This window comes from Alligator mississippiensis, chromosome 5, assembly GCF_030867095.1.
Source record: "Alligator mississippiensis isolate rAllMis1 chromosome 5, rAllMis1, whole genome shotgun sequence".
Classification (NCBI taxonomy): Eukaryota; Metazoa; Chordata; order Crocodylia; family Alligatoridae; genus Alligator; species Alligator mississippiensis.
The window spans coordinates 86,058,578-86,085,109 of NC_081828.1; the positions used below are offsets into that span (position 1 = coordinate 86,058,578).

Here is a 26,532-nt window from a genome sequence, read left to right on the forward strand (position 1 = left end):
ATCCTGCATAACATATGCAAGGCCAGGGAAGTAGAGACCCAGAGCTTTGCCAGCAAGTGCCAGGCCCAGAGACTAAGCCTCTCAAGGACAACAGCTATTAGGATGCTCCCCTGAGGGAAGTCCTGGGGCTCTTTAGCCTGGAAAAGCGCAGGCTCAGGGGTGATCTGATGGCCACCTATAAGTTTATCAGGGGTGATCACCAGTATCTGGGGGAACGTTTGTTCACCAGAGCGCCCCAAGGGATGACGAGGACGAATGGTCACAAACTACTACAAGATCGTTTCAGGCTGGACATAAGGAAGAATTTCTTTACTGTCCGAGCCCCCAAGGTCTGGAACAGCCTGCCGCCGGAGGTTGTTCAAGCGCCTTCATTGAACACCTTCAAGATGAAACTGGATGCTTATCTTGCTGGGATCCTATGACCCCAGCTGACGTCCTGCCCTTTGGGCGGGGGGCTGGACTCGATGATCTTCCGAGGTCCCTTCCAGCCCTAATGTCTATGAAATCTATGAAATACTTTCAGCAGTGCCAGACAGAGTGGGAGGCAGGCACTGCTGTGATGCAGAGCCAAATGCAAAATACAATTAGTTTGTGTTTAGACCCAAATAACATTTTATTAAACATTTTAAAACATTTAAATACTGTGTGCTGTGCTCTTGAAACAAAGTGTTTTGCAAACTGGCAGGAGGAATGAGGTATGTGGGGACTGCTAGGTGAACTGGAGGAAAAGAAGGGGAAAGAATGCTCCCTGAAAATAGCCCACAAGCCTTGCCAACAATGGCTTACTGAGTCCTCGAGGAGGGGAGAGTGACAGAACCGCATGCTAACCCACTTAGTTGAAGGGATCAAAGGGACTAGTCTCACACCACAATTTGCCTCTGTGATGAAGTGTGTAAGATCCTGCAAGGTCAAAGACTTCTGTTCTTGCCTCCATATGTTCAAATCTTCTGGGGGTGACAATGTTCTAGAGCTCCATCCAGTGCTGGAGTAGGGGTGCTGGGGCCTCATAGTATAGTGGCTGGCTAGGTTGTTTGAAAGGGCTGGATAAAAGAGAGGCATGGGGAGAGAGGGAAGGGGAGAGAACATACTTGGACACAAAGGCTTGATCCTCTTCTGAGTCGGGGATGTATAATTAAGGGCACGGAGTAGAGGTGTGGGATTAGAAGACATGGGTGCAAGGGCTAGAGGGCCCTGTCTAAGGCACAGAGGTCTATCCATTGTGGAGGGTATGGAGCTGTAGGGTTTATTTAGGAGTGAGGTGGAAAGTGCTGGCACAGAGGTAGGAGCACAAAGTCCAGTGCCTATGGATCAGTAGGGATAGGTCCAGATATTGTAGGTAAAATGGAGAATGGGTTAAGTGCTTTCTATCTGCTAGTTGAAAGTGTCTATGAGAGACTGACATGCGTCTCTGTATGTAGGTTCTGCACCAGCATGTCCATGGTCTGCTTTTCCAAGCCAGCTTCCTCAGTAGTGGCTTCAGCGTTTTGCTGTGCCTGAAACACAGCAGTACACATGGTCTAGGAAACACTGCTCCTAACCAGGTCAGCACAGTGGTCCCTATGGTTCTCCATCCAAAAATGCCAATCTTCTGACCCCATAGTTCTCTTCTCTGGGGATGCTACCAAGTCTTTGCTTTTTGCTTCCCCCCCACTTCTCTTCTTTTCTTCATCTTTATTCTCCTCTAAGTCTCAGCTTGTGTCCTTCAGACCTCTATCAGCACTTGTTGGACCAGTCATGGCTGCAGGTTTGGACCCTGCAATGACAATAAAGACAAGAGTTGTCATTAAACATACATGGCTTAATGGTAAATTATGAATTCCCACATTTTTTGCATGCCTTCTCAGGAGCTTATTTACATTTTCTTCAGACTCCTGCACTAGTAAGTACACCAGTCCATAGTATTCCACATAGGCTGCCTTCATTGATCTTGCAGGCAGAGGATCAACATGTGTAAGGCACTCCTTACTCAGACAACTCTGCCTATAATTAGCACAGGGACAGGACCTTGAAAGGAGGAGGAAGGTCAAGGTTGGCCTCTGAAGCCTGATGTTCTTTGTGTTCTCTCTAACCCTGCAAGCCTCTGATTTATGCTGGTGGGACTCTCCTCCATGGCTTCAGCATCAGACAGAAGGAAATATATAAGGAGTTTGCCAAAAGTCGTGCACACTATCTAATGCTGCAGATGATTCTACTTCACGCTCTGGAGAGAAAAAGTCTGCCTTTCAACATAAGAGCAAGGCTGCCCAACACCAATTGCAAGGACCTCTCCAAAAGCTTGGGTCACAGTATGGTGCTCTATTGACTCCATTCAAGAAAAACAAGCTCTAAGCCAAAGGGCTAGCTATTCACCTTTAACCAGTTTTTCCCAAAAATGGTTTTCTGACTTCAGGCAACTGCTGGCCAAAATGCCAAGCCCCTTCCCCACAAAAGTTCTCTCTACCAAAGCTTGGTGTCTTAGCTGATCTATGGACAACTTTTACTCTAGTCCATTCACAGACCCCATGGAAATAAGAGCATTCAAATTGGAGATATAACACAAAGCCTCCATGCTGCTGTCAGGGAATCTCCTTGAGATCTCCAGCCCTACCTGGATGCATTCCTGCTCAAGCTACAGCCTACAAACTTTCCCCAGGATTTTCAGTGGTGTACCAAGGACTCAGTGACTAAAGGGACAGGCCACTTGTTTCTAGTTGTGAACTGTAAAACCATGTCCCCATGTCCATTGCTGCACTGCCTGGAAGCAGTCTACAACTCTCAGTGTGAACTGGTTGGGAAAGGAGGAGGTGGTCTTATCATTTGGTTGTTTGTGATTTCTTCTGTAATTTACATTTCTGGAAGAAGCTGTATCACAGGGAAATCTGACTGATGGAGGGAAGGAGAATCAGTAAGGATGTTTATGGCCCCAACTGAGCACTTCAAAAAGTAGCTGCTTTGCTTACACTTCTCTGCATGAGCAAATACAATTATTTTTTCTAAAAGGTCTATTTTCCCTGTCTTAGTACCTTTTGCAAGGACTTCTTCAAACTTTCCAGAGGCCTTGGGCTGCAGGGCCAGGAGAACCAGCCAACAGCTGGTAAGGGACATGTATAAGTGCTCCTATGGTCAGTGCAGTGGGGAGAGGAATGGGTACTGCAGACAAGTGCAGTAGGGTTTCAGTAGTTTGCTGCATTTGTCATACAGACACAGGTTGAAATCAAGGTGTTTTCCTTTCATTCCTATAGCTTGGAACATGGGGTCACATAATGAACAGGAGGGATCCTAGGGAAGGGAAGAGGGGGCCTATTGAGGAGAGCTGGCAAAAGGAACATCAGGGAGGGTGCGTGCATGGGGATGGGATTTTGCTGACAGGTAACAACGGTCGGGAAAAGGAAGAATCAGTCCTACAGGCCAGAGGCTGGGTAGGACAAGCAGAGGGGCAAGAACCACTACCTAAAAGGCAAGGTAGATGCTTCCTACCACGTATGGGTGATCCCCAACGGCAGGCAGTGGGAGACCTGTTTGGATAGTTGCTAACTGTGGGCAAGGGACAGGCAGTGAGTGCTCAGAATACTGTTATCTGTGCATGGTGGCGCTAGATAGGAAAAGTGCTCGCCCCACAACAAACCTGGTACCTACAATCAGATTCCTAGGGCCATTTCTGTCTTCTTTTGAAGCTGCTACAGAGTCCTCATTTCCAAAGTTTTGCCCTACCACTTCTCAGTGACTTGGCAGTTGACACTTGTCATCCATAACCCAGATCTTGGTGGTTCTAGTTAGTTTGGGGAGGAGGGTGAGGAGCAAGTGATGCCACCACATTCTAAGTACTCACCAGTCAGGATGGTGTCCAGCTATGCAGGCATTCCCTCTGAGCCATCATGCCTTAGCATTTCCTCCAAGCAACTGGCCCAAAGGTGCTGAAAGGAAGTGGTAAGGGCCGTGGCAGTCAGAAGGAACATGTGGGACAACAGCACGATGGTGTAGTGGGATGATGGCAGGACAGCTGGTTGTGATAAGGATGGGATGGATGGACTATATGCTGGCACAATGGTCAGCTGGTGCTCCCTGATGTTGATGCCATCCAAGCTGTCCTGTCCTGAGAGCTGGTACATATTTCTCAGCAGTCCTGGACAGGAAGAGGTAAGACTCCCCAGTATCCTTCTGCCCCTGCTGGAACTGTGCTTGGGAAGACAAGAGTCTCCTCATGGTCCTCCAGGTACACATCATCACTCTCACTGGATAGCTCTGGATTCACCCTCAAATCAGTGAGGACTCAATGAAGGTGTCTCTGTTCAGTATGAGTGACAGCTCCTTATAGCAAGTATGTTGCCATCCATGCATCTCCAACACAGCTGCCATCATATGCTTTCTTGTCTGATGTCTTCAGGACATTCTCCTTGATCCAGTAATGATGTTATTCCTATTTGTGGCCGTGAGCTGCCATATCTATTGTGATATATTCATCCATGATGTGGTCTTCCTGAAGGCATTCTTTTCCCACCCAGAAGGGGAAAAAGTCTATGACTTCCACTTGCCTCTACTCAGTGGAGTGCTTCAGGGACACAGGCATTTTTTTGCATGCAGATGGAGCAGTGTAGCAAGTAAGTGCATGCTTGAGAGTGCATCACACTCAAGAAACCAAGTTCCTGAGGTGGCAGTCCAGGAAACAGATACTGCTCTGTGTCTCAACACCTAGTTTTAAAAAAGTAAGGTTAGATACTGGACAGGCCCTGTGACTCTAGAGCACTGGAATTCAGCAAGTCACAGAAGGGCCACTTTGGGATAATAGGAAGCAAAGCACTGTGGGATGTCAGCAGACTAACCATACTTAGCTAGAGGGTAGAAATGTAACATGGTATGCTTTGTCACCATTTGATTCCATTTTTCTCTCTAGAGTCCATTCTCATAGGGAAGCAGTGCAACGTTCCTCCTCACAGTGAAGTATTTTGTTGCCCCCATTTCATTAAGGGTCATATTTGATACGATTAGGGCTAATTTACAACACTTCAATGTTTTCTGTCGTGTCTGTTTTACATAGCTCTTTAAAGAAAACTACAACTATTATGACTTATGACAGTCTATATCCTAAGTGACATAGTTCAGAAGATATATCTTCCTTTTACCAGAAGACAATCTAAAAGAAGCAGCTACCTGCCTAATGCTAATACATCTCGCTGCAGGCAGACAGCATATACCGAAACACTCAGCTGTATTCTGATTGCAGCATATTGCATGTATAAGACTCCAGAAAGAAAAAAATGGAATAAAACAGTGTTTATGATGTTTTTCAGAATAAAAAATTCAAAAGAAAGCCTTGATATTTCACTCAGACCTTTCTTTAGTTTTATATCATATGAGAGAAAATCCACACTCCTTCAAGAGAAAATATAAATTTTGTCATCCAATTTTAAAGATTACAGTTATGTATCCAAGTGCTTAGTTAATCCAAAATATGGATTTGGATGCCCAATTGAAAACTGGAACCTCTGACTTCTGAAGCCCATTAAATTCAGTTTTATTTTTTTAGTTAAATGCAGAATTTAGTTAGCCGCAGAATTTTCCACATTCATAACAGGGCCCCACAAAATGCCACAAGTCTTTCTTCTTTCATATGAAGGGTAGTAGAGTGCAGAACCTTGCTATACAGACTTTCAAGTTCAGAAATGGAACAGAACATTTATTGGTAAACTGCACTTTTTTTCTGAGTCCACAATCTTTATCTTCTCAGTGCAGGTTTTTGTAGGGAAAAAAAAAAAAATCACATTTAGGGTTATAAAAGGCAGGAGACCATCCCTTAGGAAAATATGCACAGAAATAAATCTCAAATTGTGTTTTTAAAATGACAAGATCCATTAAAAACAACTCCAAGTAGTTTAAAATTAAATCCATCAAATTAAGTTTAGACATGCAAGTTACTGATGCACGTTATAATAAAAAAGCCTACCGTTACAAAACTATCTATATAGACCAAATCTATATTACAAGACCATTATAAAAGATGCAAAAAAGTTTTTAAAAAAAATCAAACTAAAAAAATAAGGAAATGCCAATTTAAGGTTGTCTTTTATAACCTTAATATGGTCTCTCTGTATATTATGTTTTACACAAGGTAAATAGGGGAAATATTTACTGGAGAGAACGGACTGGGCTCAATTTATTCGCTCCTTGATGTTTAGTATGTGGCCCCAGGGCCTTATTCACTACACATTATTCAAAATTTCAACTAAAGAGAGATTTCATTTCTTTGATGGCTCTTCTATGGTGCTCATCACTTCGGTAATCTGACTACTTCATGAACTAATAAAGAAAAAAAAACCTTTCATGAAGCCCCCATAAATACTTGAATTATATAACCTAATTTCATAGCAGGGGGATCAGAGGTACAGAGAGATGATCTCCAATTGGGCATCCCAAATTAATGAGGTCAGGGTTTTAAGTTGAGCACCTAGTAGAAAAGGAATACAAAGCAGACAGTTCACAGGTGTTCATCATTAAGTAATTTGCCTAGCATCACACAGGCATGCTGTAGAATCCAGTTCTTCAAGGCATCAGTAAGAAGTCTTAAATCTGTCGCTCTCTTCCTGCAATCCCTTCCCTTGCCTCATTCACTGCTGTTCTTCCGAAGCAAAGAGTCCAAATGAAATATTTTGACTGAACCCATTACCCTCAGAGCGGGGCCCTGCCATGAACTAAATGAAGCAGGGGGCTCAAAGAAAAATACTGCATCTGCTCAAATACAATACACCCCAGAATAAGATATCCATTGTTTTTGAAAGGCAGAAAGAAGGGGGGGGAGAGGGCAAGGGAAGGTATCTTTCCTAATAACAAACAGCTGAGTGGCAGCAGCAAGTGAACCCAGCTTGTTATTTTGCTCATTGTAACACAGGAGTGTCAAAAAAATATATAGTCTGTGGGCTGGATCTGGTCCATGGAACCCCATCATCTGGCTCCTGGTACTGCCTCCAGGTCCAGAGTTGACTCAAAGGACATGTGGCAAGTGCCAGGCTGGCCCCATCTGTACACAGGACCTGGGACCTACACTGCACATGGTGCCTCCTTTTTCCCAGAACATGTGCCTCATGTGACACCCACTCGGGACTGTCCAGGACTCGCACTGCATGTGGTGCCCCCTGGGCACTCCAATGCAGGCACCACGTGCAGAGTGGGTCCCAGACTGGCTGCAGTGGGCACCGCATGCAACACTCATCCTATAGTCTCTGCCTGGGCAGCACATACAGCACACTCCCAGATCAGCCACAGCAAGCACTGTGTGTGTGGATCCAACATTTGGCAGGAGGTGGGGAGAGAGTTCCATAGTTCCCATCTAGCGTGTGGGGCCTGCCACACACAATGCATTCAGCCCGTGGACCAGCCCCGTACCAGGCATCTGGCCTGAGACAGCAGATGAGTTTGACACCCCTGCTGTACAACACTGTGTGCAGTTACTTTTGCTCAACAGGTTTAAGCAGCAGAAATTGCTGTTACCATAGTTCCTTGCTTATAATGTGCACCCAGTTTCCGGTAGCTAATTGGGGATGGGGAAGGGTGCATATTGTATGCGAGAAAATACAGTAGTTTGGTGATTACATAGAGACTGTATCATAAAATGCATATTTAGATCAATCAAAGTACTTAGTAAATCTGTGTGAAATCCATTAAATTGTTTCAGCCAAGAAAGAAAATTGGGGGTGGGGAGAGGGGAGGGAAGAGGGAGCTAGGGTATTAGGGTACAGGTTTTTTTGTTTGTTTGTTTTTAAACAGCCATCTCTTTCATTTCAACAAATTCAAAATAAAGGGTTTTTATTATACAGGTCAATACATCTATTTATTAAATTGAAATCAGTTTAAAAACTTCTTACAAACCAAAAACATTATTCTTTTTTGTTTTGGTGGGGAAAAACGTTGCATTGGTCCAAAATTGGATTTAGCATAATTGTTCTTGGTCAGTTGCAAACTCCACAACCAAAAAACCCCCTAAAAAATTCTTTACACAGCTCTATTTCTCAGAATTTAACAGTGCAGTCTTAATAAGATATCTTTGACAGCTGTGTGTGTATAGACACAGAAGTGTGTAGACGTATACACTTTTTTCTAAAAGTCATCTGGAAATAAATAGAAATTTAATCCTGGGTCATAACATTGGCATTTATGAATAATCAACAGGTTTGGAATCTTTAGGAACATGAACATTAGGGGGCACTGAGAACATTTCAGGGGTGCTGCATGGTGGCATACAATGTTTGTACTGTTAGGTGTGCAAGCCTGATTCACAAGATAAACCCAGAGGCCGAGTCCAAAAGAGCATGGACATTTGGTTCCCTCAGGACAACTAGCAGAGGCAGACCTTGTGCTGCTGCTGATTGTACCCAGGGAACACCTGTGTCATGTGCTCCCTGGTACATGGCAGGTTACCCCAGGTAGGGTAGGGGAGGCTGGGGACAGCTGGCCCCAGCAGCCTCACCTGGGGCACTCCCAGGGCATCAGCATTGGGAATCCTGCCACTCAGAGCCTGGCTGACAGTTGGAGCGTGGCTCCAGCCAGTCAGGCTCCGGTTTGGGGTGGCGCATGCTGCCCAACGTACGCCAGTCTGCTTTTTTTTCCCCTCTGGGATCTCACAGCATCAAATCCCACCCCGCCCCCCCTGCAGTGCTCTTTTGCAGCATGGAGAACAGCTGAACATGCAGTATGTAGTGCCACAGATACGTATGCAGCACCACATACCGCATGGCTGCGCTCATCTGGACACGGCTAGAGATTTTAAATAGGAATATATACTGTTAAAAATCTTTTGACCTGCTATGGTCTTTATGAGTTTGCAACAGAAAAATTGCTCTATTATTTTTGTGTAGTCAAAAATCAGAGCTGCCATTTTCCAATGGTTGCCTTGAATATATCAAGGGGTGTCCTGAGACTTAAAAGGTTGAGAACCACTGCTTTAGGTCCACCGAGAAGACCTCTGCCATTGAGTTAATGGAGTAACTAACAAAAACAGTTTGTTATCCTCAGTGTGGATCAGCAATCTAACTTGCCAGGGATTTGACACAGGCATTTGCTTACATTGGAATAGTGGTGGAAATCAGAAATCTTTGCTGCTGTTCCAAGGTCCATAGGAGTTTGCTTTAATTGGCACTTTGGCCTGTTCCCTGAAAATGTGACCCCCTTTTGCCCTGTGCTCTTTAGCTCTGCCCCTACAAACTTCTTATTCAAGAGACTATTTTCTAAAACCACAGGAAAGACAGGCATCCTGCTCTCGGGTCAATGCATGAGTCCATGCTCGGCACAAGCCTACACCTGCAACTTCAGGGAAAGCTCTGCTCAGTTCCACACTATAGCATGCTTGGTTTAGATGGAATCTTTAAGGATTTATGCTGCTGAGGGCTACAAAGTCTCCACCAAGTATGTACGAACATGACATTTTACAAAAGCTTGTGACTGCACAGCTGCATGAAATCCTCACAAATAAATTTTGGCAGGTGTTCACTTGGATACATGGAACTGACACCAACACTGAGTACACAGCGCATCTGATAAAGACCCTCCCATTTTCCCAGTTTTTCAAATTCCTGCTCCAAGGTATTTAGCACCAAGAGCTTCTCAGAAAATGAAGAGTCACTGGAATTTTTTTAATGACTGAAACAATATTTTCTCTTATACTCAATCGCATGAGTAGGTAAATTGTATTTTTTTTTTAGAAAGTTTCCACAAATTGAGCTTGAGGTAGACCTGTAGCATAGAAAGAAAAAACCCAAACTTGGCAAGATTGTATGCAGCTAAAAACAGTGTCTTATAATGGGAAATACTGGACAGCCTTAATTGAAGGCCATGTTAGTAGACCTACCAATAATTATGCATTTTCCACAGCTAAACCAGCTCCATAATGCCGTGTTAATTTAGAAAATGGAATTTTATGCCAAAGGAATTTGATTAGCTGCCAAAGTTTTGAACTATTCAAGCATTAACTGTAATTATACAAATAACTTAAGAGGAAATGAAAAACATCCAAGTAGTAGGACAGGAACACAGAGGTGAAGTCATGTGAATTATGATCCCAATTAGGCATTTATTTTGTTATCTGCTTCAGGTTGGATTGTGCCTTTTTCTAGTTTTATTATCTGAATCTTGAACAATTTGTTGCTGGTTATGAATTTAGTCATTTAGCTTGAAACCCAAAATGACAGACTCCTATAAGGTATTTTAAAATTTTCTTAAATAACCTGGTCTAGATCTCTTACCAAAAAATCAGAAAGTTCTGAAGCACCATTAACAAGGAAATCAGGGATGGCAGAAGTTCTTAGTAATTCTGCTGGAACAGTATTAAAGTTGATTAAGATGGCTCATGTACAATATAACACAAGTACAAGTTTACCAAGTTTTCAAATTGAGAACACTGCCAAGAAATTGATCTTAAGCCTTGAAATTGCTTCAGAAAGTTTTATCTATTAATGTAAGATCTATTTTTTAAAGATCTCTGAAATTAAGAGGGCTCACCTTAAAGACAGATTCTGTATTAAAGATTTTTCTGTTTATCCACATTATAAAAAAAAAAAAACAACCAAAAAAATCAGAGTTGCAGCAAGTTCACTTAAGAACAGCTGTGTGAAATCCCTGGATTAAAGTTTACTGTACCCACTGGCTAAATTCTAAAAATTGCACTTGTCAGAGACCTACATTTCATTTCATACAGCCCTTGCCTGCAGATTCTCATGATGCACTGATTTCTTCTCTCAGATCTATGTACATAAAACTCGCTTGGACTTTAACAGATGTTGTGCTGCATGCTCTAGTGTAAAATCTGGCCCCAGGGTCTGAAAATTGCGTATTTAATAGAGAGAACTATACATCTGAAAGCAAGAAAATTATGCAGACCTCAGACTGTACTTAGCTGTTTTGAGGGAAAAGTTCAAAAGAAGTACTACTTTGGGTCAGAGGAATTCAAAGACAAGCTCATGAAGAAACTATTGAGATTTTTTTTTCTTCTAAGATTTGACTACACTGCAGTTACAGAAATGAGTGCAATAGTGTAGAGATACCCTAGCTGGTTTAAACTAGTTAGCTTGTGTATGCATAGTAGTCCAGCTGTAGTAGCACTGAGAGCACAGCACGTCAGAACACATCTATGCATATGCTGTTGTCATGAGGAAGAGATGAAATGTTATAAAATAGATACTGGTTATGTATTAAATTAAAATCTATTTACCTGATTACACTTATCTTCATAAAGGAGAGCCTGGTAGTCTACTAGGTGCACAATTCAGTTCAACTTATTTACACAAGTAGTTATACAGAGCTGGAATCAGCTTTGAAAGGCCTGTTTTGAAAAGCCTGCTGATATTTTTGAGCAGACCTTTTAAGACAAATTTTTGCTCCTCCTCCTCCACAGGTGACTGGTAGACATGCACCCCCTGAGATTGGTCCCCGACTCAGCACTGCTCAAGACAGGGCAGTTTTTTGCCATGCAGACTGGCGGTGTGTTGTGGGGGGAGAGAACTAAGCCTCAGCCAATACTATACAGAAGTATTGGAGTGGATGTGGGGCTTTTGGCCTGCCCCCAGATTGTGCCCCCCCCACCCCGACTCAGGAGGCACCAGTCACCCCTGTTCTCCTCTTACCCCAAATCATAAACAATTCCTATCTATTTTGAATACACCATAATACATGATCACAGCAACTGAATCCCAGGAAGAAAATTAAATTTAATCAAGTCATATATTTTAAAAAGGTGCATGTGAAAATGTTGTGCTTTTAGTTCAACAAAAAACATGGAGCCAGTTTAAACTTATGTTGTCCTCAACTATCAAGAGCTTGAAAAAGCATTCAAGAGACAATTCTAAAATTACCTACATGCCTAGGAACCACTAGAGTATTGTACAGGCATTCGGATTAATTTTATCACTTTATATCACAAATGTTAACTAAATAGAACATGACTTTATACAGGAAAACTTAGTATTATCTCCATTTTACATATAGGGATGCTGGGGCAGCCTGATTAAATACAGCCTGATTTTCAAAGGTGATAAAGCACTCACAGCTCCTATTTATTGCTATGGTAGTTTCAGGTGTTCAGCATGACTTCCTGCCCCTGGGGCAGGGGGCTGGACTCAATGATCTCTCGAGGTCCCTTCCAGCCCTCATGTCTATGAAATCTCTCAAAAATTAAGCCATGAATGATTTAACACATGGCATCCAGCCTGTGTTCGTAAGAAAATCTGGTAGCAGGGGACAGTGACAATACTGCACCCATCCCTCATTGTCAAATTCTCAAGCCCTGGATAGCTGGATCGGGACCAGACCACAACCCTCATGCAGCCAAATTGGGCCCCTGCTCCATGTGCCTGATAGGGGCCATGCAGCCCCCAGAGCAAAAAGGCTGGGCACCACTGATTTAAATAACAAGCTGTTTTGTATGTGTATAGCAAGCAGGTTTTGGGGGCACACTTTTTTCATAACTACCCTCTTTCCCCATCCATGAGCAAAAACCAATTCTTTTAGGGATTCTGGAATAATTCATTTCTTCAGCTTTTCAGAGCTGAATTAGAGAAAGGCAGATATTTTCTGATTAGCTGGATGTGTAAGGGTTGGAGAAAATATGTCTTTCCCTTGGCTACAGAGCACCACATGCAGAACTACTCTGAAGAAGTTACCTTAGCACGACTGAAGTAATGGGAGCTTGAAAGAGAAGGTTGAGGGGCAAAGAACTAACGCTTGAACCTGCTACTTCTCTCTCATGCATGCACTATGAAAGCTTAGCTTCATGTATTGGCACGTATGTCCTTTGTGCATTTCTTGGGAATCATTGCACCAATTCACTGGCCGCTAAAACATACAAATCTTGCCCCTGAACTCTCACCTTGAAAAATGGATCTTCCTTCCCTTAAAAAAAAAAAAAAAGTGCACAATCCTGTGTGTTAACAGACAAGGATATGAGAGATGTAGCTGGTAGGAGTGATGAGAGGCACCTACAGAATTCAGGAAAAAAAAAAGCTGGGGGGGGGGGGAGGAGGAGACGACAAATGTTAGGTTCAAACTTTTCTCTCCTTCTCAGCCACATCAACTTTTCACCGGTAGTTTGAGCATAGCCAGTGACTTTTAACTCATTTTTCATTGGAAACATTAAACAGAGTTGTTCAGTAGACTGAATTTCTTTTTGACAAGAAAAAAGAATAAGTGGCTGTTGAGTCGAGTCATAAAGTATATCTAGAACTGCAACTGCAGATATAAGAGACAGAATTCTAATAAGTGCAGGGAAACTTAAGAAGTGAGAAGGGTTGGAGGAAGAATTCAGTAAATATGGCCAAACTAAAAAGATAAAATTTATAACTTTTTCACACAATTTTCCCCCCCCATATCTCTTTACTATAAATCACTTCCCCACAAAGCACACCTGGGCTACACAACAACAGCCTGCTAATGGCCACCCCATTTTTACTGCCACTACATTAAACAAGTTGCATTTCACAGGCCAGTGTTCGTTTTACAAAGGCTATCTAGTCATCATTAGAACGTTTAGATTCACCTGTCTAATGCTGCTGATTTAAGTTTTGGCAGGCCAGAAACAAGGTCTTTGAAGGGTACAACAGATACACATACAAATTCAAATACATCAGATTCACCAGTAATGTAAAATGAGGTAACCTCCGATGAAAATATCCAGCAACAATTATATCCTCCTCCATCAGCAATAGATGACTTGCCACATTTGCTTCGTTTAAAGGCCTTTACAATAAACTTCCCAATTTAATAGACTTCCCTGTGGCTGAACTTTACAGTTTGTTTGGAGGTAAATTTGAAGTTACACTCATACTTGAGATAAGCTGACCTTTGAAGACCAGGCCATTAATGCAGCACCTTAGATGCTGTTAAAAATATGTTTTTTTTTTTATGATGTTCACATTTATATGTAGAAAAAGTGTATTGTTTCAAAGCCAAAAAACAGACCAATGATAAGGAAAGTTTTCAATGTATTCTTTTTCAGTGTTAAAAAATAAATTACTTTGAACTAGAAGGAAAAATGTAAACAACAACAATAAAAGTTCTGTGTGAAATAAAGTATTGAAAAGAAAAGGTTCCTGACAAGCAGATAGGATAGATTCATAAAATAATTATGTGATCACTCTGAAAAGTCGTTCAAATGTGATGAAGTCCAAGGTTTTTTTTCTTCTCAGTCTTAGTTACATATCCCAATATAATACTGTTAGACTCAGAGGCTACTAAAAAATAAAAATAAAAGGCAACAGCAGGTAGAGTAATAGATTAATAACTGTCAATTCCCAGCTGTGCATGTGCTTATTTCCATAGCCTTGTGCGAGTCGTTCAAGTTTGTTTTCACTGCAGTTATTCTGGGTTTTCACTTGTATTTTGCTTCTACGCCCTTCTGCTCCACACCCCAATCCACAAATAAAATACAATCCACTTTAAATCTGTTAGTGTTTTAAATTCAGACTTGCTAGTTTGGCTGGAATACTGGGTTACAGCCAGGGTTCCACTTTCAGTAGGCTGATAATGTACATGCTTTCACTATGAAGATGGAAACTAAGATCACTTATGTGCTGACAATCTTACAGTACCTTCTCAAAACTCACCCTGTGCGCGCTCAGAAAGGCAGACAAGTTTTCCCACAGTTCACTAAGATGTATAAAAACATCTTGGCTTACTGCAGCACAAAGAGCAATAGGTAAAACCCCCAGAAATTCTAGCATTACCAATGATGGCATACCTGGGGTTAGGGCATTACAGCATGTTTGTTCTCACTTGAGCAAACTCCGTTGTGAAGGAAACCTCTCAGTTCCTAAGCCTCATTTTATATTGGGTGGACATAGCACTGTTATGAAGGTTCTGGGAGAATAACTACATCAAGAAGATTGCAAAGCTCTTAAGATACCACAGTGATGGGAACTACAGATTCTTTATCCTCTTATGCAAGTACTTATTTCATATTCAACCCATGCAACTACTAACTGAAAGTCATTATCCTTATCTCCACCTTCCCCACCCCATAGCTTCTGAGGCCATACATATAAGTTGATGATAGTTGTCAAATTCCATTAGAATACTACTTGGATTTTTCACCTGGGAAAAAAAACAACAAAAACTGAATGGGATCCGAGTTAATTGTTCACCCTATATTTAGGCTCTTCATCTGGTCAAATTAGACAAGTGGGAAAAAATCAAACTGGTTCTGTCCTAGGCCAAGGATGCATCAATCTTCTACATCCATCTCTGCCAAAAACAGCAGGCCAGCAAATTTGCTTGATGTTCTGAAGGGAGGCTTGGCTTCCCTACCAGCAAGTATACAATATTCAGCTGCAAGGTACGGCAACCCTCACAGTCAACAGCACATACCCTACAATCTACAGCACACAGATCACATTATACTGGGGTAGTAGAGGTACAGAGAAGCGAAGAGGTAGCTTCTTTCAAAGGAAAAAATTAAAGTGCGCTCAGCAATGTCTCTCTCTCTCCACCTGTCCCAAGGTAACATGCCCTGTGCCAGGGTTCTGATATCAGATAAGTGCCTTGGACATTCCTTTCATTCATCTGTGCAACTCCACCACAGAGAAAGTAACATTTTATCCATGAGAGAGGAAAGAAACCTACAATAAAGAACCTGACACTGAATTAAGTAACCCTATCATGACTTATATAAAACAGAAAATCTGCCTCAAGTTTACAGTATAATTTTCACCAAAAAAGTGACTGTAAAAACATCAACAAATTTACAATGTTCCTATTGACAAGGCAAAAAGATAAATCTTCAACTGGATGCCCAGCAAGCTGAATTCAAAATCTGCAAAAGTCAAAGGGGGGGAGGGGGCTTTCCTTCTCACCCACAAATCACCAGTTAGATCCTCGCTGACACCTGTGCAACTTCAGTATGCTCATGAGGATGTAACTTTTTAGGTCTCTAATTGAAATGCTGAAATTAATTTTGCAAATGGTGCACATGAAGGAATAAAATCCACCTCCTCCCCTTCTGCACAACCACTGCACAACTTAAAGGAATAAGTAAAACCTTGTCTTTGCAAAGTTAATCAATGACAGGTAGAAGAAAGAAACTGCTATTTTTACATTTTTCAGAGTAAGCTGCATATTAAATAAGTATGATTTCTCAAAATTAAGCTTGCAAGTGAAGCTGCTACACTATGACATTAAAAGTATCCTGATACATTATAAAAAATAAGGCTATGCTCTGATATACTGGACTCAACAGCAGAATACAGAACACATTGTTGAACTCAAAGAACCTATTATGACAAGATTATGAGCATATTTTAATGAACAAACAAAAGCAACTTGCTACCGAGTATTGGATTTCGGTCATGATAATTTAAGAATAACATGAATTTGTCTTGTGAGAAAGTTGATTTAAAATTATAGATGCAATCCTGAACTCCCTTTTTCTGTCACCATATAATGGATACCTTCCACCCACCAGAGATATTCAGATTGTCCTCTCTTCCTCAATTACTTCATCAACGATGGCTTGGTTTTTATCAGGAATTTCTAAATTTATTCAAGAGATAGGTACTTGTTAACATTTACCTCCTGGTTCCAGTCCAGGTAAGAAATTATTTTTTCTAGCTTTAAATGCAGGTAAGAATTTTTTAATATAGCTATAATATAAATACTACATCCTACAATTTTTGTTGTCATTCTTTGTGCTTCCCAATTGTGTAACTGGAGACAGATAATCCAGACCTGAACTAAAAGATTTGAGTAATCCCAGACTAGCCCCTACTCTACATTAACCTCCGTTTTCTTTTTCTTCCTTTTTAAAACTTTCAACTACTACAGCTTGGAAAATAAGGTACACTAATTACCTAAACATCAAATAGAATGAGTTAGTTTGGATAACCAAGGCTTCAAACTTGACATTTCATCCTACAGAGTTATACACAACTGAAGTACAAAGTTGTTCTGGATCCCAGGGTAAAGAATTTTTGAGAACTTAAGGAGATTGCTATGGCTCACTGGGTGAATGGGGATGCAAGATCTGTGCTCAATTACATTTTGGCCGCTAATTAATGTCTGAAAAAAACATTTAATCAATGACAGTTAATTTGTGCTTTCTTAACACCTTCAAAGAGATCTGACAAGCATATTTGCCAGCTTTTTCCTTGCCTGCCCATGCATAAGAGACAGACTGATCAGGAACAAAGTTTTCTAAGACGTTTCCAGTCAGTAGAGAAGCATTGTAGTTTTACAGAGCAATTGCTTTCATGCTTGCCTACCTTTAAATGCTTCCGTTAGTGTTTAGGAGTGAGCCTAAGAGAATGTGCAGCACACTAAGCAGGAGCCTTCAGAGTTTCCATTGGTCCTGGGTAACTAAATAATAAAGAAATATTCCTTCAGTACCATAGGCCAGGCACTGGCCACAGTTCAACTAAAAGTTACTAATAGCAGCAAAAAATGGCTGGAGGTATAGAAATATGCCTCTTCTTTGCCAAGCACAAAAGGTTTGCCGTTTCTGCTCATTACAAAGCAGAAGACACTGATTGGTCAAAAGAAACATCTTAGTTGCAGCATTCTTGAACATGCTGCTTTCTTACTTTCTTAAGAGATGTTGAAAAAATGGCTAAAGAAACAATTATAAAAGGTTCTCTGTGTTGCAAGCAGTTCAATATAGAACAAGCACATGCTGAAACTAGCAATCCCACTAGCATCTTGTCTGCTGTGAGCCAGCCAACAAGATGAGCTCTGGAGACTGCACAGTGCAGCAAGAGGGACAGCTCACAGCTGCTATCACACAACATTGTGGGACACTATCCAATCAATCCACAGTATCTAAATTAGATACAGGAAGCCAGCTAGATTGACAGTGCTGCTAAGATGAGGATGGACTATCTAGAAGACAAAAAACAATCCCTAACCCCAAAACTATAGATTTAACATGGACAGCAGCAAAAATTTTTTGAAGAGTATTAGATGATACTGGTACATTCAAAAACGGTATACAGAGAGGAAGAATACCTTTCACTGGGGGGGTGGGGGGGAAGAGAACAAAAAACCCAATTCAAGAGATGACTATACACCCAGCAGCAAAATGTAGTGAAAGCACATCCAGATGTAGAACTATGGTTGAGGTTTCCCAGTGTCAAACCCTTCTGTCCAAGACGGACCATTTAAGTGCAAGATCTATTTTGGGGTGATTTAACCCTTAACACTATCTGCCCCTGCCTTATTTCACAGGTGTCCTTCCTTCAAGTAACTGGTTTCCTCAATGACAAAAATGTATCATCACTATCAACCTTCCATTGCTGTGCCAGATAATGCAGAGTGCTGGGGGAAGTCTCTCAGGTCTTGGATTCTGAGGTAAATGCTTAGCATTTGGTGCTGTCTCAGAAATGACAGCAATGAGTATTGCTTAATCCACTCCAAGTACTGCAGAACAGCACAGGGAATGAACTGACTTGAAGAATGGCATAGTTGACTACACAATCAGCCTAGCAAGGATACGCAAGGATGAGACCTCAGAAAACTATTAACAATGTTAATGCCAACTGCTATAAGTATGTCCTCCAGAGTGAACTTCTGCATTTAAGCAGCCTGCAGCTTTTCGTCTGCCACCGTCTAAAATCCATTGCTTTCCTACAGTGGATTGTTAAAAGGAGACTGGCTTACTGGGCACTATACCTAGATGCACAGGCAACTGGTAGGGAGGGACACCAGGGGTGGAGGCACGTGCCCCCCTCCCCAAGATTGGTCCCTGACTCAGCACCACTCAGGACAGGGGGGTTTTGCCGCACAGGCCAGTGGCATTGGGGGGCGGGGGGAGTGGATGGTATAGGAGTGGATATGGGGCTTTTGGCCTGCCCCCAGACCCACCCATAAATTGTGTCCCCCCCTCCCCAGACTCAGGAGGCACCAGTCACCCCTGCCTAGATGACTAGCAATGGAAAGACTGACTCCACGGATGGAGAAGATCCGACAGCTATATTTCAGCTATTTATAGCTAGTTTGGAGGGTTGGATGTTGAACTGGTTACTATCAAAAGAGAACCACTAAACCATTACAAAGTAGACATGAAGAAACTGGTTGATTTCCTGAGAAGTGAAGGAAATCACTCAAACATTGACTAGTCATCAGCTTTTCAGTCATGGTTCTTCAGAGAAATGGTAGACCCCCACGGTCCCTATGGTTCATCATCAGGGTCAGGCAAATACTCAAACAACAGTATGGTAGACGAGACGCACAGAGCTTCTAGGGTTAATTTTTCTACTTAGTGTTCTGAATGGCACCTTCACCAGACAAAGCATCAAGGAACACACCCCCTCTGGATGAATCTCATTTGTGGGTTAGTGCACATAGTCAACAGTTGAATTAAGGGAGATGAGGCAGTTTTCTTAGCTGCAACATTTTTATTGAGGTCAGTAGTGTGAGAAAAGGACAGGAAAATGCAGTTTTGTTTTGTTTGGGGAAGGGTGGGGAGTGGGCTAAAGGGAAGGGCTAAAAAGAAAGAAAATCCCTCCCCCCCCCCCCCCCCAAAAAAAAAAAAGAACAGCCAAAAATAAGTGAGCAGCTATTTAGGGACTTCTCACAATGTCTCCTGCTCCACATGTGCCACATGATACAAAACATTATGTAGTTTTTGGGCCTCAGCATCACCCTCAAGGTCAGGCACCACTTACAGGCAACTACATGACAGTTTGGGTATGGAGTACATTAACTGTGAGAGCAAGTGGGTGAAGCATATTTACATGGCAGTAGACATTAGTAGGAAACATCTCTTTGAAAAACTCAAAATAATCTATTTAAGTTCTAAGTGATTTTTTTAAATGGGACTCAAGTTGATTTTTCCCCTCCCCCCCCCCCCCAAGCTCTTACAATGTACTTTCCATTTAAAGAAAAGAATATACCCATTAGATTTCCAAACCACATACCAAAACTTTGGGTACAGCAGCTATCAAATATTTTAACTATCTTCCTAAAATTATGCAGCTTAACATCAAGTGCAAGACCTCAAGAAAGCCTGACTAACACTGGGAAACCATAGCAGAGGAGTATCCCTAAGGATGGGGGCAGGCTGAAAGCTGAAACTTACTCTCAAGTCCTGTTTACTAGGGACTTGGTCTGATCTAGGTATAGTTGAACTAGCCTCAAATACTTTCGGGCTAGTTCTTTTTGTAAACAGTCCATAGTTCCAGCAGTAATTCTCCCAATCTAAATTTAGCTCCAGTTTTAAAGAAAGATAAGCATTCATTTCAGCAAAGCAGCAGGCAAGCCCAGCTATCACAGATGAATGGAGACCTGGGCCCAGGATTAATTCTCTCTCTCATGCACACACATACAAAGGCAGTCATATTGCTGAGAGCAGCAATTGGTGATTTCAGGGTATTTACCTGGCATCAACTGTAATAACCATCCATAGACAACAGACGATCTTCTTTTTCACAAGACCTAAATTTAGCCACTAGCTATAGAAGTGGACCCCCTGCAAAGTGTACCTATGGGTTTATATTCTTTGCTAAGCTTGCTGCTTATGATAACCTGCAATTTTTCCCCCTTCCCCCCACCATTACACGTTCTTAGAAGAATAAAGTACTTCAGTATTTCCTTTCCCAGAAATCTGTCCTACTGATTCTTCGTCTTCAGAGGCTTAATTGAAAATATTGTGAAAAACAAGCTATTAAGATCTTCTTTTCAAATCAGGCAAGCTTAAAGCTGCATTTAACCCAATGTCCAAAATACAGGAAAAACAACCTCCAAGACAGTAAAAAACAGCAACAATCACTCCAACTATCAAGCAGGAGAGCTTGATCTTGCTGACAGAACTGGACAAAAGTTGCAAACTGATCAGAAGGCAGTGTCACTAATTTTATATCCTGGGAACCCTGCTTTAAGCCATTAATTCAATAGAACTAGTATACTCAGCACATCCTGCACTCCACGCCCAAGTATTAATTACTGCAAATTGACTGCCACACCAATACAGACCTCTACCGGGGTACTAAATGCATAAGTACAAGTTATACACAGTAATATTCTTTTTGCATTAGACCATGTACAGTATTCCAAGATTCTAATCCTGTATACCACAGCTTTGCTTCAGTAATTTTTGTTGCGACTGTATGTCTAATTGTTTTGTAAAACTGACAATAGCGCCATCAAGTTTTAGGTTATTTAGGAATGCGCTCATGATTTCAAATAGACCAAACACTGATGAGTATTTACAGGGGGGCCTGGTGTGACGTCAACTTCACAAACCAGAAATTAAATGGCAAAGGGTTTGGGTAGAATTAAATACCCTGGTTAATCCACAAAAGATTCACAGAGGTGTTAAAGCTGAAGAAACAATGCAAAGAGCAAGAGACTGAGAGCACAGCTCAATGTTAGACTTCTTAGATTTTTAGGGAAATCTTCCACAGGCATAGTTATAGAACTGCTAGTAGGAATAGGAGCTGCTAGCAGTAAAGATAATCAATACTTTACCTAGAACCTTCTTCTGCAAGATTAGAGAGCACACATCAAAATGCTTTTAAGTTGTCTACACCACCATTTCAATCCCCATCACCAGCAGGAAAGTACCTAAATCTGCCAGTATGAATACATACTTAGTATTCAGACAACTATTATGCTTTAAGATTTCAGCCCCATAGCCCTAAAGGAATCCAGCCTTTAAATACTTTAGGGGTTGTTTGTTTGTTAATTGGGCATGAAAGGGAGAGGGAAAATGAGGATTGATTTTTTTTTCCATAAAGGAGCATCTTAATTGGTCAGATTAAAGATGTTATCATGGATATATATTGCCAAAATAAAATAAACAGGCTAACATTAAAAAAAAACAAAACATATTTAGTTCACCTAATAAACACAAATCCCCCCAATATAGCAGTCCTCCTTCTTAGTGGGTTAACCAAACTCATTTTCCAAAGTGTTAATTACCCAGATGTTATAGGTGACAAGCTTCCATGCCAACCACCTCTCAAAGTAAGCCGAGTCAGGATTTAATTGCTACCAGAATGAAAGGGCCATCTACAATGGTTTCTAACTGGACAGACCGACCCTAACATCTATGAATCTATGAATCTAAGATACAGATGAATATAGTCTAGCTTTTACTTTGAGCCTGGACAATTTTGGAGAGTGGGAAGCAAAGACAAGTCTACACCTTATCTTGCCAGTGACTGCTATGCAAGATCAGTGCTTTTCCTTGTGACAAAAGATGTCTTTCACTGGCCAATCCCAGGTTTTCTATAGAACCCATGTTTTCTCCCTAGCAGTCACTACACCTGCTCTTTATAAACACCTACTCTTCCATTATTCCCCTACATCACTTGCCATGTAAGACTTGCCAGAATTAAGGGGAAGTTCCTTAACAACAATTAATAGAAAAGAATCAGATCTTCTGCTGTTTTTACATCTACTTCAGCCATGTCTGCTTCATTTCAGTTACAACTTCCAGAGTTATAACCAGCAAGGACTGTTCAAAGTGATTCTGCATTTAGAATGAATTGGCTGTTCCTTTAGTAGAACAAATACAAAATCTTTGGCAACTTTCAGCAGAATTGAGTTCCTTGAGGTTCTGCATCTGGTGGGGGAATATTTGTTCCATCTAGTTGGTGATGCCAAGCATGAAATAAAAGCAACTGGATCCTCTTCGTAAAAACTGATAAAAAGTAAGTTTGGGTCAATATACAGCTTTGATTTAAACATAATTAAATAGTCTTAATTGTTGCAGGGGATGGGAAGCAGGGGTGATGACAAGGACGTATGAAAACATTGTTCTATAGCAGTTGTGTCACCATCTCACCATTGTTTCAATCCCACCCAGTATGGATTTAGGCCTGAATGTTGAATACAGTCTACATGACCAATTTTCCTCTAGAAAGACAACATTCAAATGTCCAGTCTAGACAGCCATTGATGACTCAGTAATTGATTACTCAGTTATGGGTCATGACACCAGTAGTATATATAAGTAGGTATTCTAACACTACAAGTTTACAACAGCAGATCAAGGCTTTTGACAAGGGGGCTGCAGGTAGGATCAGGCCCTTGGTCTTCAAGGCCAGTGCTATGCAGCATGCACCACTGGCTGCCTACCAAGGTTGACAGGAGCTGGGCAGCCCAGTTCCAGCAGGTTCCAGCCTTCTGTTTCTACAGATTGTCAGAGTGGAAGATGAATTGTGGGTGGGGGATGTATGGGAAGGGGAGGGTGTGTACTACCATATCCCCTGGATTTGCCCCAATACCCCTACACCATAAAAAACCATCCACCAGGAGTAGCTCTGAGACCAGAATTTTTCCCCCTTTTGTAGGGTTGCAGATCCCCTTTTGTTGGTGTGAGAATGTAGAGATTGGAGAGGAACGTAACTTATCTCAATATGGAAGTGGCATGCTTGTATACTACCTTTCCCTTGAAAAAAAGATTATTTTGTTCTGCTGACTTATTTCTGAAAAACAGTGCCACCACAGGGTTTATACCAATAAGCTAGAGAAAAGCATCCCTCAAACAAATGGAGGTTTTGTTTGCTCCCTTTAGCGAGGAAGAAAGGCCAATTGTTTTGTATGGAATGCAGGAGCAGCAAGGGCCCAACACTGCAGGACAACAGGTGGGCACACATCTGTCAACAGGGGAACCTGGGGTTTCCCTATTTCTGAAGACATGCTGTGAATCAGATTCCCTGAGGAACAGAAGGGGGGAACCCAAGTTTCCCTGTTTGCAGACATGCCTCAACTTAGATTCCTGAGTGCATACCTATGCAAATGTAGGAAAGCCAGGCAGGCACTGCCTGGGCATCAGGGGCCCATTTCGCATCATAACGCAAACAAACATCCACTGCAAAATAACAGTGCAAAATTTTTAGCACCAATACTTGATGTTTGCGCTGCCATGGAATTGTTAATGGCAGCACAAATGCAGTATCTGTTTGCAGCCTCCAAAACAAATTTTCTATAGTACAGGGGCAAACCTCAATTTTCTTTCAACTGGAGCTTCTGGTCCTTTTCTCCACAAATTCACCATGTTGATCAGCTTACTATAGTTCTCTTCCTTGAAATACTTTTACTAGAGAGGATATTTGCTGATGTTCTTCAACTGATGACCAAGTTTGCCTATATTTTTGGTGACGCATACTGGTGAGGCACATTATACACTATAGCCTAATTCAACAAAGTTCTTTTAAAATGTGGTTTCTGGAGCAAGAGGGAGATAAGTGAGATTATTTTAGTAATAATGTTTTGATATGAAATCAATTAACTTACTCCCTGAATTTACTGTATGACCAAAACACTTCCTTGCTTACTCCCTTTTGTAGTGGCATTACAGAATATCAACACAATCTAGAATTAAAGAACTAAATAGAACAAGGAAAGGCTTTAGTAGCAGACTAAAAAGTTTCTTATTTTTAATTCTACTGGAAACAGGACTCAAGAAAAAGCATATTTTTAGAATTCAGTAACTGCTTTGGCCTGGCTACATAACTCCCTCACTTAAACTCTGAACTAGAGCAAAAGGAATAGCTTAAAACATAATGCCTGAGTAGGGGAGAATGCAACATTTGATTACTAAATTCCAAGGATTATGTTGTCATCCAAAATCATTTGTTAGAGCAGGAGGTTCCTTACATTTGTTAACATAGGTGTAAAAAAACACAACAAAAAAGTTAGATTTTAAAATGCATTAAGCATACCAACTTATGGAGGCAAATTCTGAGCGCAATGTATATTCTTAAAATACTCCTTAGCTATCCTGCATTACATATATATTATCACACAGCATTTTCAGTTTCACTTGACAGTTGTCAAGCTTAGTAAATCTTAAAAAGGTGCTGGGGGGGGTGGGGGGGGGAGAAAGAGAGGCTTAACCATGACCATCACAACAGTCAAAAGTTATTCAATAAGCTTAAAGCTTCCAGGAACTGAGGGACATTGGAAAAATGAATGCAGAATAGGGGTGGCTAATGGTACAAAAAGATGGCTTTAGCAGTCTAACAAGCGATTTAAGATCAAACATCTGAAACGAATGACTGGAGCAGAAGTGTCAAGTTTGCCTCACATCTACCATCACAAGTATAAAGCTTTAGAGGGATAAGTGAAGAAACTGTTGCCATATCCCTTCTTCCTTCAAATTTAATTTGTCACTAGGAACACATCCAGTACATCAGCCTCTCCACCAAGCCCTTCCAACAGACTAGTCCAAGGATGGGAAGCTTCCTTGCCCCCTCCCCTACCCAGTTCATCTGGGCTAGTGCCTCATGGGCCTGATCTGGTCTTGCAGAGTTAACTGCTATGGGAATCAACACCTGCTGTTCAGCCCTCCACTGCTGACATGCATCTATATGCCAGAATTTAGCAAGGGGCCCTGGCTCCACTCACCCTGCCTCCAAATATCCAGTCCCTCCAGGAGCCATGGGGCTGGATTCTGCCTGGGAGCCTTCTTTGCCACCCCAAAACTGGTCTACTGCCAAACACAGTGTTTTCTAGGACACCAAAATAGTCTAATTATTTGTATATATCAGGCTCAGTTGCCACATATTAGAACTATCTGGTGTTCTGTGTGGCAGTCCAAACATTTAAATTAAATTATGCAGAAACTCAATACGTTTCTACAACTTCATGGCTGCAGAAAGTAAGCCTTCTGAGTGTAACCTTTGATTTTCAAAAAACATTAAGAGGACAGAACATTTCAAACCAAAACCAATATTTTTTTCTGTTAACAGAAGCATACAAAACCATTACTGTGGAAGTGCCAGTCATTTCAAGTGTTCATGTAGTGACCTTTATATTTTCCAATGATGATGTCCAAGCTTCATTTTCTTGCAGGTTTTAAGAAAATTTAAAAATATATGTTGTTCAGGTTCCGCTCAGATGAACTAGGCCTCAATTGTTTCCCTCAGCTCATGTAGTACCATGAAGGTAAGGCAGCATTTAGTCCAGTCTCATTTTGTGTCTAAGTCTTAAGCTATGCCCCTTCTCCCTCCCCCACCATACAAGCACCTATGCAACTGCATAGTCTTCCTTGGGTTTATTCAGGTGTATCAATGAAACAGACAAGCACAGATATTTTTAGTATGTAGAGAATGTGAAAAGAATTTGAAATCTAAAGTTAAAACTTCAAACTGGCATAAAGTTGCAAAAATAATCATAAAAATGGAACTTGGTTAACTACTGATGTGGGTGGGGGGGAAGGATGCAGTGAAGAGAAAAATAATTTAAAATTTACTCAACAAGCAGTAACATCTCCACATAGGTGACCAAACTTCTGAAAAGGGGTTGCCTTGATTGCAAGTAGTGACCACAGAGGTCCCATTGACATCACTAGGGTTCCAAGAAGTTTAAATTCGGAGGGGGCGGAGGGGGGGGGGGGGGAAAGAGGATGTTAATTAGCTGTGACCAAGAGACAGAGCAGGTCTACCACAGGCATGATTTGCCAATTCACTTTCCAGACTACAATAATTTTAAGTAGTTCTAGATGTAGGCATCTTTTTAACTTAATTATATTAATATGTGATGTGAAATATTTATTCATGCTAGAATCTGGAAGACGTTCTTTGAAAGTAAACTATTTTATTTAAATAATAAACTGCATGCTCTTTAGACTGCTGTATTAAATTG

At 41.4% G+C, this 26,532-nt stretch overlaps 1 protein-coding gene across 5 annotated transcripts in view; it reads right to left on the reverse strand.

Moving 5' to 3' along the window:
* The window catches only part of RPRD1A (regulation of nuclear pre-mRNA domain containing 1A), a 65,703-nt gene that overhangs the window by 11,411 nt on the left and 27,760 nt on the right, over positions 1 to 26,532 (reverse strand). The window contains exons 7-8 of one of the 5 annotated variants that reach the window (XR_009462493.1): positions 3,809 to 4,668; positions 589 to 1,753 (exon numbers count right to left, since the gene is read on the reverse strand). The exons of 2 other annotated variants lie outside the window; for them this stretch is intronic. Coding sequence is in view for 2 of the 3 variants with exons in the window: in XM_019479157.2 (XP_019334702.1) it covers positions 17,242 to 17,301 (60 nt within the window). In the remaining variant the exon portion in view is untranslated. Of the gene's footprint in view, positions 1 to 588; positions 1,754 to 3,808; positions 4,669 to 7,759; positions 17,302 to 26,532 lie in introns of those variants that run through there. 2 more of the 5 variants (XM_006275572.4, XM_019479157.2) reach the window with 2 other exon arrangements.